Genomic DNA, 19,166 nt, shown 5'->3' with positions numbered 1-19,166 from the left:
ATGCTTAGGAAACCACACCCACAACAATACCCCTTCTTTGAAAACCACACCCACAACAATACCCCTTCTTTGAAAACCACACCCACAACAATACCCCTTCTTTGAAAACCACACCCACAACAATACCCCTTCTTTGAAAACCACACCCACTCTTCATACAGTCCTTCATAAACCACACACCCACATTTAATAGTGAATGCCTTCTTAGGAAACCACACCCACACTTAGTTAACAATACCCCTTAGAAACCCAGCTAAGTGTGGGTGTGGTTTCCTAAGAAGGCATTCACTATTAAATGTGGGTGTGTGGTTTATGAAGGACTGTATGAAGAGTGGGTGTGGTTTTCAAAGAAGGGGTATTGTTGTGGGTGTGGTTTTCAAAGAAGGGGTATTGTGGGTGTGGTTTTCAAAGAAGGGGTATTGTGGGTGTGGTTTACTAAGCATGGGTGTGGGTTCTTAAGGGGTATTGTTCACTAAGCGTGGGTGTGTTTTTTTTACAGGGTATTGTTAATTATTCATTAACATGAGTGTGTGGTTCAACTAGGCATGGGTGTAATTTCCTAAGGGGTATTGTTTACTGTGTGGATGTGGTTCCCTAAGCGTGAGTGTGATTTCTAAGGTGTATCGTTGTGGGTGTGGTTTCATAAGGGGTATTCACTGTGTGGGTGTGGTTTACTAAGCATGGGTGTGATTTCTAAGGGGTATTGTTCACTAAGCGTGGGTGTGGTTTTTTACGGGGTATTGTTCACTGTATGGGTGTGGTTCCCTAAGGGTGTGTGGTTTACGATGCTTTACCAAAAGGGGGCTCTGTTTACAACCAGTAAAAACAAAAAATAAATAAAAAAAAAAAAAAGTATAAAATGCCATTATATTTGTGCAATCCTACACCCCGCTCATCACTGACCCTAGGCCGGTCTATACCTTTATTATCAGACATATTATTGGCGCTGGATCTCAGAAACTTGCAGAAATTCATTTACATAAAACTGGACGCCGGCTTTTTTTCCCCCGTTTCGATCCGCTTCAATAAAGGCACTAATATCGGGATATGGAACCATCATCCGCAGCCGCTGGGCACCGGCCGTACTCAGTCCTATGCCACGTGACCGAGGACACCGGCTGCAGCCCACCCTCCCACATAGCTGACATCTCCCGCTCCCCGGCGGGCTGCAGCCCACCCTCCCACATAGCTGACATCTCCCGCTCCCCGGCGGGCTGCAGCCCACCCTCCCACATAGCTGACATCTCCCGCTCCCCGGCGGGCAGCAGACCCCTCCATATTAGACAAATTCAAGCAGTGAAAAAAACAAAAACTAAGATCCAATATGGCGACTTATTCATACGCAAACCACGCGCGCACATATCATACGTCTATACACCTGCATATCAATATGGGATACGCGCGACATTTTATTACTTATGTGGGTTTTTTATGCGCCTGGAGGGCCCCCAAACGCACCAACATCGTGGACAATAAGGGACGGGGGGGTCATTCTGTCATTAGCGGAAGTAACAGACATTATATGACACGTACACAAGGGGTCGGGGGGGGATGTTAAGGGCCCGGCGCAGGCAGCAAAAACCACACAAAACAAAAGAAGTTAAAAGGCCTGAAAGATCCAGGTTATTACACGACTCCACGTCAGAACGGAGGGTTTGTCTTCCTTTTGACACAAAAATTCCCCCCCAAAAAAATAAAAATCCCCAAAACACTTCCCCTTCCCCCACATAACGCTAAAAACGTATAGCAGCGGCAGCCATTTTGCTCAGTAAGATTTGTCTGTAGTGATATAGAGAATATTCCACCCATTTCTCAGTCTCAGGATGAAGAAATACGGATGGGTGGTATTTTTTTTTTGCAGCTTGTGTATAAGATGATCAGGATCGATGGGATCTTGTGGTTCTTGATTCTTTGCAACGATCCTTCTTGTAAAAAAATGAAATATTGCAATGTTCTTGGCGAGGTGACCCCCTCGGTCAGACTGTAGGTCTTATGCTGCAGTCACATCCAGAGCTGCGCTCAAAACACGATCCATTCCTAAACCATTGTCAGGGTCTAAGCTAAACGTTTCTGATACAGAGCTCCAAATCCTCTGCACAGCCATAGATCTAATACAATCAGTTTTCCTGCAGCCACCACTGGAGCTCACCGCAGACAGATTATACATTGTACTGAATGGTATCTCCGTATGCAGTGAGCTCCCTCTAGTGGTGGCTGTATAGATATATATGTAGTGATCTCCTTCCAGTGGTGGTTGTATAGATATGTATATAGTGAGCTCCCCCGAGTGGGAGCTGTGTGGGTGAGCTCCCTCTAGTGATGGTTATATATATCTGTATGTCTGTATGTAGTGAACTCCCTCTGATATTGGCTTTGTAAATTGATATGCAGTAAGCTCCCCCTAGTGGTGGCTGTATAAATCTATATGCAGAGAGCACCCCCTTATGGGGCTGTATATAGCTATATGTAGTGAACATCCTCCGCTGTTGGCTGAATATATCTCCTTAGTGAGCTCCTCCTAGTGGGGGCTGTATATATCTGTATACAGTGAGATCCCCTAGTGTTGGCTGTATGTATCTATGTAGTGAGCTTCTCCTAAGGGGGACTGTATATATCTGTATGTAGTGAGCTTCCCCTAGTGTTGGCTGTATATATCTGTATACATTAAGCTCCCCTAGTGTTGGCTGTATAAATCTGTATGTAGTGAGCTCCCTCTAGTGTTGGCTGTATATATCTGTTTACAGTGAGATCCCCTTAGTGGAGGCTGTATATATCTGTATACAGTGAGATCCCCCTAGTGGAGCCTGTATATATCTGTATACAGTGAGCTCCCCCTAGTGGAGCCTGTATATATCTGTATACAGTGAGATCCCCCTAGTGGAGCCTGTATATATCTGTACACAGGAGCTCCCCCTAGTGGCTGCATGCAGGAAAAAGTTATCATATATGGATCACTGCAGGGGATTTGGAACTCTGTATCAGGAAACAACAAGAGATTTTAAGGATGTTGGACTAGATGTTAAACCTCGCCTATCTTGTAGGGGGTCAGACTGCTGGGACCACCGGGAGACCTGTCCCCTCCAGGTGATGGACCATGGCTAAGAAGAGCTGATCTAACATACATACTTCAACGCCACTCAATGTCTGTAGCCAGAGTCCGAGGTCTCCCATCACAAACGTTCGGGGATCAGACCCCCACCGCTTTAGCACTTCTCCAGTGAAGACCCTTTAAGGCTTGTCTGACTTCCTTATCGTATTGTAAAGGCCGCAGTGAGAGGTGGTCTTCAGTCTGCAGCTCCGGCAGATGTGACCGTCTCCTCGGTCCTCTGGGTCGGTGATTGAAGCCCCCCGGAGCCGCAGACGCCGGGGTTGTGTAAGCCATCACTTGCCTCCTCGTGTTGCCTTTTAGGATTTTTTCCACTCGGCAGAGACTCCGCACCCGACGGCTCCTGATTTATACTCCGCAGTCTCCGGATTTCACGCTCTTTCCCCCTTTAAACCTCTTGGTTATTTTGGGATTGTATGGATTCTGAATGATAGATTGAATTCCTGAGTTCAGCAGAGGTTTTGGGGGGAGACCGTGTAGAAGACCCCGCATTCAGGGCCGGGGGGAGTCGCACATTTACGTGTATGTCTCACAACCGATCCACGGGACGCTCGTCTCCTTCCGTGATTTATCGCAGCGTCTCCTCGGCCCCGGCAGGTCAGGATGATGCCGCCAACATAACAGTCAAGAGAAGCAGATGTCATGGCGGTCAGCACAGAGACAGCCTAGCCTTGTTACTAGGGATATCCTGCCCTAACAACAAGATTGTCAAGCAACACAACCACAGCAACCAGTCAGTCAAAGGTTACAAAACAGGGCACGTGGACCTTTTTTTGGACTACAGCCCCCTGCCGTTTGCTGCAGATTCCTCCCTTGGGACACGGGGGCATTTTTTCTTCAGTCTATGTAACAAATTCGGAATATAGGACCTGGTCTCCAGGAAGGACGAGCTGGCGTCCGACAGTGAAGATGCTGGGGGTGGTAGTCGCGCTGGTGGATCGTAGGTTTGATGAACGGATACTGGCTGAAAAAATAACCTTCACAATAAACGAAAGAATCTGTGCAAAATTGGACGACCCCCCCCATTACCGCGCTGAGGATGGGCCCTGGAGCCTGCGAGCCGTCCGACATCCTGAAGACGGGTGGAATCGGGAGCAGTTTGTGAAATTTGACCTTGGAAAGAAATCTAAGTTTCTAAAAGTTCCACCCCTGACACCGTCTCCGCCGCCACCGTCCTCATCATCACTGCCACAAGGGTCCGGGCAAACGCCCCTATTGCATTTCTGTAGTGAAAATCCGGTGACCGACGACCGCGGGGAGGAAAAAGGAGAATTATTTTTTTTGGTCCTAGTGGAAGGGGTTATACTACAACCCCAGAAACCACAAGAAGCCCCCGGAGTAACGGTGCGTACAGTGCAGTGTGTGACAGGCAGTGCAAGGCTGGATGTGCGGTCTCTACCCCAGGCCGGAGCCGGCGAGCGGAGGGGAGAAGGATAACTCGTGGACTAACACTGGTGTCCCCGGGCGGCCACCTCCACCTCTGCGCTGTCAGGACGACTCCTCCAAGGCATTGACAACTTGTTCCAGGATATCGGGGCAGTGATCTGCAATCTGCTGGAGGATGGTATTGGCGAATTCCTGCAAGTCTGCGCTCTCCTGCTCACATTTCTCCAGCTCTTCACTCAGCTAAAAGAAATGGGAAAACTGAATGAAGCAGCAAAATATGCAAAAGGGACCGGGCACATAATGGTTAAAGTCTCCAGGCAAGAAAATCCAATCGCCAGCATAACCATAGTTATATGATACGATTCGGTCTGCAGCCTCCCCTAGGGGGAGCTCCCTGTATACAGAGATACATGATAAAATCCTGTCTGCAGCCACCACTAGGGGGAGCTCCCTGTATACAGAGATACATGATAAGATCCTGTCTGCAGCCACCACTAGGAGGAGCTCCCTGTATACAGAGATACATGATAAGATCCTGTCTGCAGCCACCACTAGGGGGAGCTCCCTGTATACAGAGATACATGATAAGATCCTGTCTGCAGCCACCACTAGGGGGAGCTCCCTGTATACAGAGATACATGATAAGATCCTGTCTGCAGCCACCACTAGGGGGAGCTCCCTGTATACAGAGATACATGATAAGATCCTGTCTGCAGCCACCACTAGGGGGAGCTCCCTGTATACAGAGATACATGATAAGATCCTGTCTGCAGCCACCACTAGGGGGAGCTCCCTGTATACAGAGATACATGATAAGATCCTGTCTGCAGCCACCACTAGGAGGAGCTCCCTGTATACAGAGATACATGATAAGATCCTGTCTGCAGCCACCACTAGGGGGAGCTCCCTGTATACAGAGATACATGATAAGATCCTGTCTGCAGCCACCACTAGGGGGAGCTCCCTGTATACAGAGATACATGATAAGATCCTGTCTGCAGCCACCACTAGGGGGAGCTCCCTGTATACAGAGATACATGATAAGATCCTGTCTGCAGCCACCACTAGGGGGAGCTCCCTGTATACAGAGATACATGATAAGATCCTGTCTGCAGCCACCACTAGGGGGAGCTCCCTGTATACAGAGATACATGATAAGATCCTGTCTGCAGCCACCACTAGGGGGAGCTCCCTGTATACAGAGATACATGATAAGATCCTGTCTGCAGCCACCACTAGGGGGAGCTCCCTGTATACACAGATACATGATAAGATCCTGTCTGCAGCCACCACTAGGGGGAGCTCCCTGTATACAGAGATACATGATAAGATCCTGTCTGCAGCCACCACTAGGGGGAGCTCCCTGTATACACAGATACATGATAAGATCCTGTCTGCAGCCACCACTAGGGGGAGCTCCCTGTATACAGAGATACATGATAAGATCCTGTCTGCAGCCACCACTAGGGGGAGATCCCTGTATACAGAGATACATGATAAGATCCTGTCTGCAGCCACCACTAGGGGGAGCTCCCTGTATACACAGATACATGATAAGATCCTGTCTGCAGCCACCACTAGGGGGAGCTCCCTGTATACAGAGATACATGATAAAATCCTGTCTGCAGCCACCACTAGGGGGAGCTCCCTGTATACAGAGATACATGATAAGATCCTGTCTGCATTCACCACTAGGAGGGGCTCCCTGTATATAGAGATACATGATAAGATGCTGTCTGCAGTCACCACTAGGGGGGGCTCCCTGTATACAAAGATACATGATAAGGTCTTGTCTGCAGCCACCACTAGGGGGAGCTCCCTGTATACAGAGATACATGATAAGATCCTGTCTGCAGCCACCACTAGGGGGAGCTCCCTGTATACAGAGATACATGATAAGATCCTGTCTGCAGCCACCACTAGGGGGAGCTCCCTGTATACAGAGATACATGATAAGATCCTGTCTGCAGCCACCACTAGGGGGAGCTCCCTGTATACACAGATACATGATAAGATCCTGTCTGCAGCCACCACTAGGGGGAGCTCCCTGTATACAGAGATACATGATAAGATCCTGTCTGCAGCCACCACTAGGGGGAGCTCCCTGTATACAGAGATACATGATAAGATCCTGTCTGCAGCCACCACTAGGGGGAGCTCCCTGTATACACAGATACATGATAAGATCCTGTCTGCATTCACCACTAGGGGGAGCTCCCTGTATACAGAGATACATGATAAGATCCTGTCTGCAGCCACCACTAGGGGGAGCTCCCTGTATACAGAGATACATGATAAGATCCTGTCTGCAGCCACCACTAGGGGGAGCTCCCTGTATACAGAGATACATGATAAGATCCTGTCTGCAGTCACCACTAGGGGGAGCTCACTGTATACAGAGATACATGATAAGATCCTGTCTGCAGTCACCACTAGGGGGAGCTCCCTGTATACAGAGACACATGATAAGATCCTGTCTGCAGCCACCACTAGGGGGAGCTCCCTAACTGCTGCCCCCGCCTCTCACCTGTTCGGTCGTCATCTTCTGCAGCCTCTGCTCCCATACTGCCCGGTTGTCATCCAGGTAGTAGGAGTCGGGCGGGCGAAGCGCTTGCAGGATCTGGGGGTCTCGGTCCTGGCACAGAGCAGTCAGATGCCCAATATACAGTTTGAGTTTGCTGCGATTCTGGTCGAGGTCTAAGAGGGGCTGAATCATCTAGGACAGAAGAGAAGGCAGGAGGTGAGGCAAAGTCTGAGGACGGCACATCTATCCCCACCGACATGACAAGCAACAGGACCACCACCGATCAGGACCACCACCGAGTGAAGAGTCACTGCACAGAGAAGGTGTATGGAGAAGAGGGGCAAGAAGGATGGGAACACAAACAATAAAGGCGGCCGCTCCCCTTAGGTGTGTGGAGGTAAAATATATCGAGGTGGATCCAGACTGACGCATTTTACCTGCACTGATACATTGTAGCAAATGATGAGGACAAGAGAAGCATCTGCCGCTGACACGATACAATGTAGCAAACCCTCAGCGAGCAGCGGTCGGGCTTCAGCTTCTGGATATGAATTAGCAAGCAGAGATCCTAAAACACCTCAGATAAAGCCTTCATAAGGGGATGCGGGGCCGGCTGGAGACCGGAGTATACAGCGCGGTGTCCATATACACCACACGGCTCGGATACCACCTCTGTATACAGCGCGGTGGCCGTATACACCACACAGCTCAGATACCACCTCTGTATACAGCGCGGTGGCCGTATACACCACACGGCTCAGATACCACCTCTGTATACAGCGAGGTGGCCGTATACACCACACGGCTCAGATACCACCTCTGTATACAGCGCGGTGGCCATATACACCACACGGCTCAGATACCACCTCTGTATACAGCGCGGTAACCGTATACACCACACGGCTCAGATACCACCTCTGTATACAGCGCGGTGGCCGTATACACCACACGGCTCAGATACCACCTCTGTATACAGCGCGGTGGCCGTATACACCACACGGCTCGGATACCACCTCTGTATACAGCGCGGTGGCCGTATACACCACACGGCTCAGATACCACCTCTGTATACAGCGCGGTGGCCGTATACACCACACGGCTCAGATACCACCTCTGTATACAGCGAGGTGGCCGTATACACCACACGGCTCAGATACCACCTCTGTATACAGCGCGGTGGCCGTATACACCACACAGCTCAGATACCACCTCTGTATACAGCGCGGTGGCCGTATACACCACACGGCTCAGATACCACCTCTGTATACAGCGCAGTGGCCGTATACACCACACGGCTCAGATACCACCTCTGTATACAGCGCGGTGGCCGTATACACCACACGGCTCAGATACCACCTCTGTATACAGCGCGGTGGCCGTATACACCACACGGCTCGGATACCACCTCTGTATACAGCGCGGTGGCCGTATACACCACACGGCTCAGATACCACCTCTGTATACAGCGCGGTGGCCGTATACACCACACAGCTCAGATACCACCTCTGTATACAGTGCGGTGGCCGTATACACCACACGGCTCAGATACCACCTCTGTATAAAGCGCGGTGGCCGTATACACCACACGGCTCAGATACCACCTCTGTATACAGTGCGGTGGCCGTATACACCACACAGCTCAGATACCACCTCTGTATACAGCGCGGTGGCCGTATACACCACACAGCTCAGATACCACCTCTGTATACACCACACGGCTCAGATACCACCTCTGTATACAGTGCGGTGGCCGTATACACCACACAGCTCAGATACCACCTCTGTATACAGTGCGGTGGCCGTATACACCACGCGGCTCAGATACCACCTCTGTATACAGCGCGGTGGCCGTATACACCACACGGCTCAGATACCACATCTGTATACAGCGCAGTTGCCGTATATACACCACACGGCTCAGATACCACCTCTGTATACACCACACGGCTCAGATACCACCTCTGTATACAGTGCGGTGGCCGTATACACCACACAGCTCAGATACCACCTCTGTATACAGCGCGGTGGCCGTATACACCACACGGCTCAGATACCACCTCTGTATACAGTGCGGTGGCCGTATACACCACACGGCTCGGATACCACCTCTGTATACAGCGCGGTGGCCGTATACACCACACGGCTCAGATACCACCTCTGTATACAGCGCGGTGGCCATATACACCACACAGCTCAGATACCACCTCTGTATACAGCGCGGTGGCCGTATACACCACACAGCTCAGATACCACCTCTGTATACAGCGCGGTGGCCGTATACACCACACGGCTCAGATACCACCTCTGTATACAGTGCGGTGGCCGTATACACCACACAGCTCAGATACCACCTCTGTATACAGTGCGGTGGCCGTATACACCACACGGCTCAGATACCACCTCTGTATACAGCGCGGTGGCCGTATACACCACACGGCTCAGATACCACCTCTGTATACAGTGCGGTGGCCGTATACACCACACAGCTCAGATACCACCTCTGTATACAGCGCGGTGGCCGTATACACCACACAGCTCAGATACCACCTCTGTATACAGTGCGGTGGCCGTATACACCACACAGCTCAGATACCACCTCTGTATACAGTGCGGTGGCCGTATACACCACACAGCTCAGATACCACATCTGTATACAGCGCAGTTGCCGTATATACACCACACGGCTCAGATACCACCTCTGTATACAGCGCGGTGGCCGTATACACCACACGGCTCAGATACCACATCTGTATACAGCGCAGTTGCCGTATATACACCACACGGCTCAGATACCACCTCTGTATACACCACACGGCTCAGATACCACCTCTGTATACAGTGCGGTGGCCGTATACACCACACAGCTCAGATACCACCTCTGTATACAGCGCGGTGGCCGTATACACCACACGGCTCAGATACCACATCTGTATACAGCGCAGTTGCCGTATATACACCACACGGCTCAGATACCACCTCTGTATACACCACACGGCTCAGATACCACCTCTGTATACAGTGCGGTGGCCGTATACACCACACAGCTCAGATACCACCTCTGTATACAGCGCGGTGGCCGTATACACCACACAGCTCAGATACCACCTCTGTATACAGCGCGGTGGCCGTATACACCACACGGCTCAGATACCACCTCTGTATACAGTGCAGTGGCCGTATACACCACACAGCTCAGATACCACCTCTGTATACAGCGCGGTGGCCGTATACACCACACGGCTCAGATACCACCTCTGTATACAGCGAGGTGGCCGTATACACCACACGGCTCAGATACCACCTCTGTATACAGCGCGGTGGCCGTATACACCACACGGCTCAGATACCACCTCTGTATACACCACACGGCTCAGATACCACCTCTGTATACAGTGCGGTGGCCGTATACACCACACAGCTCAGATACCACCTCTGTATACAGCGCGGTGGCCGTATACACCACACAGCTCAGATACCACCTCTGTATACAGCGCGGTGGCCGTATACACCACACGGCTCAGATACCACCTCTGTATACAGTGCAGTGGCCGTATACACCACACAGCTCAGATACCACCTCTGTATACAGCGCGGTGGCCGTATACACCACACGGCTCAGATACCACCTCTGTATACAGCGAGGTGGCCGTATACACCACACGGCTCAGATACCACCTCTGTATACAGCGCGGTGGCCGTATACACCACACGGCTCAGATACCACCTCTGTATACAGCGCGGTGGCCGTATACACCACACGGCTCAGATACCACCTCTGTATACAGCGCGGTGGCCGTATACACCACACGGCTCAGATACCACCTCTGTATACAGCGCGGTGGCCGTATACACCACACGGCTCGGATACCACCTCTGTATACAGCGCGGTGGCCGTATACACCACACGGCTCAGATACCACCTCTGTATACAGCGCGGTGGCCATATACACCACACAGCTCAGATACCACCTCTGTATACAGCGCGGTGGCCGTATACACCACACAGCTCAGATACCACCTCTGTATACAGCGCGGTGGCCGTATACACCACACGGCTCAGATACCACCTCTGTATACAGCGCGGTGGCCGTATACACCACACGGCTCAGATACCACCTCTGTATACAGTGCGGTGGCCGTATACACCACACAGCTCAGATACCACCTCTGTATACAGCGCGGTGGCCGTATACACCACACGGCTCAGTACCACCTCTGTATACAGCGCGGTGGCCGTATACACCACACAGCTCAGATACCACCTCTGTATACACCACACGGCTCAGATACCACCTCTGTATACAGTGCGGTGGCCGTATACACCACACAGCTCAGATACCACCTCTGTATACAGTGCGGTGGCCGTATACACCACGCGGCTCAGATACCACCTCTGTATACAGCGCGGTGGCCGTATACACCACACGGCTCAGATACCACATCTGTATACAGCGCAGTTGCCGTATATACACCACACGGCTCAGATACCACCTCTGTATACACCACACGGCTCAGATACCACCTCTGTATACAGTGCGGTGGCCGTATACACCACACAGCTCAGATACCACCTCTGTATACAGCGCGGTGGCCGTATACACCACACGGCTCAGATACCACCTCTGTATACAGTGCGGTGGCCGTATACACCACACGGCTCGGATACCACCTCTGTATACAGCGCGGTGGCCGTATACACCACACGGCTCAGATACCACCTCTGTATACAGTGCGGTGGCCGTATACACCACACAGCTCAGATACCACCTCTGTATACAGCGCGGTGGCCGTATACACCACACAGCTCAGATACCACCTCTGTATACAGCGCGGTGGCCGTATACACCACACGGCTCAGATACCACCTCTGTATACAGTGCGGTGGCCGTATACACCACACAGCTCAGATACCACCTCTGTATACAGCGCGGTGGCCATATACACCACACAGCTCAGATACCACCTCTGTATACAGCGCGGTGGCCGTATACACCACACAGCTCAGATACCACCTCTGTATACAGCGCGGTGGCCGTATACACCACACGGCTCAGATACCACCTCTGTATACAGTGCGGTGGCCGTATACACCACACAGCTCAGATACCACCTCTGTATACAGCGCGGTGGCCGTATACACCACACAGCTCAGATACCACCTCTGTATGCAGTGCGGTGGCCGTATACACCACACAGCTCAGATACCACCTCTGTATACAGTGCGGTGGCCGTATACACCACGCGGCTCAGATACCACCTCTGTATACAGCGCGGTGGCCGTATACACCACACGGCTCAGATACCACATCTGTATACAGCGCAGTTGCCGTATATACACCACACGGCTCAGATACCACCTCTGTATACACCACACGGCTCAGATACCACCTCTGTATACAGTGCGGTGGCCGTATACACCACACAGCTCAGATACCACCTCTGTATACAGCGCGGTGGCCGTATACACCACACGGCTCAGATACCACCTCTGTATACAGTGCGGTGGCCGTATACACCACACGGCTCAGATACCACCTCTGTATACAGCGCGGTGGCCGTATACACCACACAGCTCAGATACCACCTTTGTATACAGTGCGGTGGCCGTATACACCACACGGCTCAGATACCACCTCTGTATACAGTGCAGTGGCCGTATACACCACACAGCTCAGATACCACCTCTGTATACAGCGCGGTGGCCTTATACACCACACGGCTCAGATACCACATCTGTATACAGCGCAGTTGCCGTATACACCACACGGCTCAGATACCACCTCTGTATACACCACACGGCTCAGATACCACCTCTGTATACAGCGCGGTGGCCGTATACACCACACGGCTCAGATACCACCTCTGTATACAGCGCAGTGGCCGTATACACCACACGGCTCAGATACCACCTCTGTATACAGCGCGGTGGCCGTATACACCACACAGCTCAGATACCACCTCTGTATACAGCGCGGTGGCCGTATACACCACACAGCTCAGATACCACCTCTGTATACAGCGCGGTGGCCGTATACACCACACAGCTCAGATACCACCTCTGTATACAGCGCGGTGGCCGTATACACCACACGGCTTAGATACCACCTCTGTATACAGCGCGGTGGCCGTATACACCACACAGCTCAGATACCACCTCTGTATACAGCGCGGTGGCCGTATACACCACACGGCTCAGATACCACCTCTGTATACAGCGCGGTGGCCGTATACACCACACGGCTCAGATACCACATCTGTATACAGCGCAGTTGCCGTATACACCACACGGCTCAGATACCACCTCTGTATACACCACACGGCTCAGATACCACCTCTGTATACAGCGCAGTGGCCGTATACACCACACGGCTCAGATACCACCTCTGTATACAGCGCGGTGGCCGTATACACCACACGGCTCAGATACCACCTCTGTATACAGCGCGGTGGCCGTATACACCACACAGCTCAGATACCACCTCTATACAGCGCGGTGGCCGTATACACCACACAGCTCAGATACCACCTCTGTATACAGCGCGGTGGCCGTATACACCACACGGCTCAGATACCACCTCTGTATACAGTGCGGTGGCCGTATACACCACACGGCTCAGATACCACCTCTGTATACAGCGCGGTGGCTGTATACACCACACAGCTCAGATACCACCTCTGTATACAGCGCGGTGGCCGTATACACCACACGGCTCAGAGATACCAGATCTGACGGTCACGTTCACAGGCGGCTGTCGGGTGACATGTCTCAGCGCCGGCCAAGAGGCTGTCAGCACCGGATAAGGGGGATATAGAAGCTCTGACAAACAGCAGAGATACGGAGGGGGGCTGCACTGTGCGGCCTGGACACAGATAAAAGCCAAGGACCCCGCAAGGCCCCGTACACACTGTGCCCCTCATACACGACATAAGTCCACAGGGCTCCAATACCCAGGGGCTGCAATCTATTACTCCCTGTTATCAGCTATTACCGGGGGAGGAGACTGTAGGACAGGCGAGTGTACAATCTATTACTCCCTGTTATCAGCCATTACTGGGGGAGGAGACTGTAGGACAGTTGAGTACAATTACTCTCTGTTATCAGCCATTACTGGGGGAGGAGACTGTAGGACAGGTGAGTACAATCTATTACTCCCTGTTATCAGCCATTACTGGGAGAGGCGCCTGCATTGTTCTTCAGTAGGATAATAGATCGTACAGTTCCCTCGCCGGCCCCCCATGATGACGGCTTTATGTCCCGGGGGGCGACCTCGCCATCTGGTTGGGATGTTACGGACAGTAGTTGTCGGCGTCGTCTGCGCTTTGATCTGCAGGTGTAAAACATCAACTACATAAACCACCAACTGCGTCTGTACCAACACGGGGGCCCGAGCAGGGATAGGGGGGTCGGAATTAGGGGAGAGGCGGCAGATACAGCTCATCCCTCCCCGCGGGGTCTGTATACTGTGCACATGCGACTCCTCCAGTCAGCGCTGTAATGGTGGCCAGCGTCACCCAGCTTTCCCAGTTCCTGCACGGATTAGGAGAGGAGCGGGGGTGGGGAGAGGGGGTCCAAGAATAGATTGTATGGGGAAGCCCCGGGTGACAGCGCCGCGCACAGCGTGTGATCGCCGGCTGATAATCCTCCTATTCAGGGGCAGATCCTGGTGACAATGGGGGGATCACAGATGAAACGGAGCGCGCCAAAGCGGGTTACGCTCCACACAGATCAGCAGCGCGCCTAAGCCCGGGCGCTTCAACTTCATTAAGATCGTCGTCCCTGGTGCACGCTTCATTAATGAAGATACTGCAATGAGAGCTCGGGGCTGTGAGCGGCAGGGGCCGACGATGGGCCGCGGGGGGGGGGGGGGGCGCAGGGCTAGTGACCAAGGTGGGGGAAGCGCAGGCCTCACAAAAAGGGGAGGATTGGGGGGCGCAAGGCTGAAAAAAGTGGGGGTCGTGCAGGGCCGACAACCGAAGGGGGGACGCAAGGCTGACAAAGGTGGGGGTCGTGCAAGGCTGACAAAGGGGGACATAAGGTTGACAACCGAAGGGGGGACGCGCAGGGCCTGATGAGGGCACAAGGCCTACAACTGAGGGGGGTGCAGGACTGATGTGATTGAGAGGGGTGAGAGCGCAGGACCGATGACTGGGGGGCCAGGGTGCAGGGCAGATGACTGAAGGGGGGGGGACGACGCGCAGGTGCAAAGCCAATGACCATGGAGGGGGGGGGACGATGACAACCAAATAGGACGCACAGGGCCAACCACCAAAGGGGGGAGATGCGCAGGGCCGACGACCGAAGGAGGGGTGCAGGCGGCGCAGGGCCACGGGGGGATAATAAGATGAGCAGCAGCTCTGGTGACAATCGCGGTGTATTCATCTTTTTGTTCTACTTTGCATTAGAGAGTGCAGCCTGCAGTGTAAAGCAAGGTGGCTTCATTGTGGTTTCTTTATCCGGCATGCCCGAAGACTTGCAGCCTTTGAATTACGAAAAATAGGTCTGTCATTATTGCAAGCAATGACGGGGTTAATTGTGCATGAGGGGGCGACATGTTCGCTCTGTAGGGTGAGAGGGCCGCATTTTGGGAAAGGGAAGCGGAAGAGACCATCCAAGATGCTCCTTGGATGCTCTGAGATGGCGCCAAGGGACCCCGTGTCTGTGAGTGTCTCCTCAGAAGTGCGGCCAGCTCCACCTCACACTGAGCCGCGGGGACGAGATCTGAAAACGATCCCCTCCGGCGCGGCCGGGGCCGACCCCCGTGCAAACAGCATCCCATGTATGCGCCATTGTTTTCTGCTGCGAAAATTAAAGAGACAACATCATCGGCGCGGCCAGAACTAACAGCCGGTGCGCGGGCCGGGGGGCGCAGCGCCGGAAACCGCACAGGAACCATTGTTGTCTATGGCAGCCGGGGTCACCGCTTACTGCTTACCCAGAATCCCGCTGGTGATGGTACAAATTAGTGTGAAGCCAGAAGACTACATGTGAATGGGCCGTCACCGAGGGCTGCCCGCGCCCCTCACCGCCGGGCGTTGCCGAGAAACCAAATATTTAGTGTCCTGCGAGATGTCGTCTGTGGGCAGGAATGTGACGGCAGAAGCACCAGGCACAAGATAAGGACAATGGCCGACACTTAACATCGCACCCCGGCCGGCTGGAGGGTCTCCGATAAGAGAAGTCCCAGGTGGGACACAGGGGGAGGTGGGCACAGACACTGGAGGGGGGGGGCAGAAGAGGGCACAGACACTGAAGGGGGGCAGAGGAGGGCACAGACACTGGAGGGGGGCAGAGGAGGGCACAGACACTGGAGGGGGGGCAGAGGTGGGCACAGACACTGGAGGGGGGGGCAGAGGTGGGCACAGACACTGGAGGGGGGGCAGAGGTGGGCACAGACACTGGAGGGGGGGCAGAGGAGGGCACAGACACTGGAGGGGGGCAGAGCAGGGCACAGACAATGGAGGGGGGCACAGACACTGGAGGGAGGCAGAGGAGGGCACAGACACTGGAGGGGGGGCAGAGGTGGGCACAGACACTGGAGGGGGGGCAGAGGTGGGCACAGACACTGGAGGGGGGGCAGAGGTGGGCACAGACACTGGAGGGGGGGCAGAGGTGGGCACAGACACTGGAGGGGGGGCAGAGGACGGCACAGACACTGGAGGGGGGCAGAGCAGGGCACAGACAATGGAGGGGGGCACAGACACTGGAGGGAGGCAGAGGAGGGCACAGACACTGGAGGAGGGCACAGACACTGGAGGGGGGCAGATGTGGGCACAGACACTGGAGGAGGGCACAGACACTGGAGGGGGGGAAGAGCAGGGCACAGACAATGGAGGGGGGCACAGACACTGGAGGAGGGCACAGACACTGGAGGGAGGCAGAGGAGGGCACAGACACTGGAGGGGGGCAGAGACACTGGAGGGGGATGGGAGGAGGGTACAGACACTGGAGGGAGGCAGAGGTGAGCACAGACACTGGAGGGGGGCAGAGACACTGGAGGGGGATGGGAGGAGGGTACAGACACTGGAGGGAGGCAGAGGTGAGCACAGACACTGGAGGGGGGCAGGGGTGGGCACAGACAATGGAGGGGGGCACAGGTGGGCACAGACAATGGAGGGGGGCACAGGTGGGCACAGACAATGGAGGGGGGCAGGGGTGGGCACATACACGGGGGGGGGGGCGGACAAAAACACTGGAGGGGGCACAGACACTGGAGGGGGGGGAGGAGGGCACAGACATTGGAGGGGGGGAGGAGGGCACAGACACTGGAGGGGGGAGGTGAGCACAGACACTGGAGGGGGGAGGTGAGCACAGACACTGGAGGGGAGTACAGACAGACACTAGAGGGGGCACAGACACTGGAGGGGGGCAGAGGTGAGCACAGACACTGGAACGGGGAGGGTGGGCACAGACACTGGAGGGGGGCAGGGGTGGGCACAGACACTGGAGGGGGACAGAGGAGGGCACAGACACTGGAACGGGGAGGGAGGTGGGCACAGACACTGGAGGGGGGGCAGAGGTGGGCACAGACACTGAGGGGGGGGCAGAGGTGAGCACAGACACTGGAGGGGGGTACAGACAAAAACACTGGAGGGGGGTACAGACAGACACTGGAGGGGGAGAGGGGGGCACGGACAGACACTGGAGGGGGGGCGGGCGGACACTGGAGGGGGGTGGAGGTGGCCACACACACTGGAGGAGGAGGAGGCGGCCACAGACACTGGCGGGGGCGGAAGCGAGCACAGACACTGGAGGCGGGCACAGACACTGGCGGGGGCGGGTACAGACACTGGCGGGGGCGGGTACAGACACTGGCGGGGGCGGGTACAGACACTGGCGGGGGCGGGTACAGACACTGGCGGGGGCGGGTACAGACACTGGCGGGGGCGGGTACAGACACTGGCGGGGGCGGGTACAGACACTGGCGGGGGGCGGGTACAGACACTGGCGGGGGCGGGTACAGACACTGGCGGGGGCGGGCACAGGCACTGGAGGCGGGCACAGGCACTGGAGGCGGGCACAGACACTGGAGGCGGGCACAGACACTGGAGGCGGGCACAGACACTGGAGGCGGGCACAGACACTGGAGGCGGGCACAGACACTGGGCGGTGGGCACATTGAATATTTCTACGTTCTCGTCTTTGCTATTCGGTTCTACCCCATTTTCAGGATCTCCGCTTGCTGTCGCACTTCCATTATACCGGGCTGTGTAGATACTGTGCAGATATATCTATCAGGACATGGGGGGCTGTGGGGGGGGGATTGTGCTTCTGTTGCGTTTCACAGCAGAGGGTTCGTTACAGTGTGCTTGGTAGAAGCTGCCGGGTGGCAGAGGGTCAGTGAGGGCTCGGTGACTGCCTGAATAGGCAGCAGCTATGTGGTTCCCATAGACATCACAGGTGGGGGGGCCGGGCTGGGGGTCCTCGGCATTCCGCTAATTACATGCTCCGTGAATCTCTCCAACAACAGTGAAGGGAGGAGGAGAAAAAAAAAAACGAGAAAAGCAAAAAGCAGCGGGATTAACCCCTGATTAACCCCTTCACCTTTCACTTTCAGCTCCTGGGTGGTGAGAACAAAGCGTCACTGTCATGATGTCATTTCGGGGGGGTGCAGGTTTTTTTCTTCTTTTTTGGGGGGGGATTTAAACTTTAAAAAAAAAAACTAATCAGGAGTCCGATATGGGCGGCCGTCTATCCTGAGCCATGAGATTTACCGGACCTGGTACCGGCCTAGAATAGGGGTGGGGGGGGACAGGCCGCAGCGGCCGGGGGCAGACTAGAGACCGGCGCCCCTAATGGCTGAGGTCAGCGGTATAATGCGGCACATGTAACAGGCACAATAAAGACAGGAACCATTAATTACCACAATACGCCACTGTCGATGAGAGGCCATACGAGCCGCCACAGATGGAGAGGAGGAGGAGGGCAGCAGCGGGCACATGCCAGGGGCGGTGGGGGGGGGGGGGGGGACATACGAGACTGGTGACATGCAGACACAACGGACATGCAAAAGACGACAGATCCCGGGACCAAGCCGAGGCCAATTCTCACCGTTCTGAACAAAATGGCTGACCTAATCATCTCATTGGTTATGCCCAAATACCCTCCTCATCATCCTAGGGGGGTGGATGAGGGTAGAAGAGGCGTCAGAG

At 54.3% G+C, this 19,166-nt stretch overlaps 1 protein-coding gene across 1 annotated transcript in view; it reads right to left on the bottom strand.

Moving 5' to 3' along the window:
* Window positions 1-525: 525 nt before the first annotated feature.
* ERC1 (ELKS/RAB6-interacting/CAST family member 1) overlaps window positions 526-19,166 on the bottom strand; it is a 109,055-nt gene continuing 90,414 nt past the window's right edge. The window contains 2 exon segments of the mRNA XM_075343601.1: window positions 526-4,732; window positions 7,020-7,208. Coding sequence (XP_075199716.1) covers window positions 4,595-4,732; window positions 7,020-7,208 — 327 coding nt within the window. The 3' untranslated portion in view covers window positions 526-4,594.

The sequence above is a fragment of the Anomaloglossus baeobatrachus genome, chromosome 4, assembly GCF_048569485.1.
Source record: "Anomaloglossus baeobatrachus isolate aAnoBae1 chromosome 4, aAnoBae1.hap1, whole genome shotgun sequence".
NCBI lineage: Eukaryota > Metazoa > Chordata > Amphibia > Anura > Aromobatidae > Anomaloglossus > Anomaloglossus baeobatrachus.
This window is presented reverse-complemented; position numbering and strand designations above follow the sequence as displayed.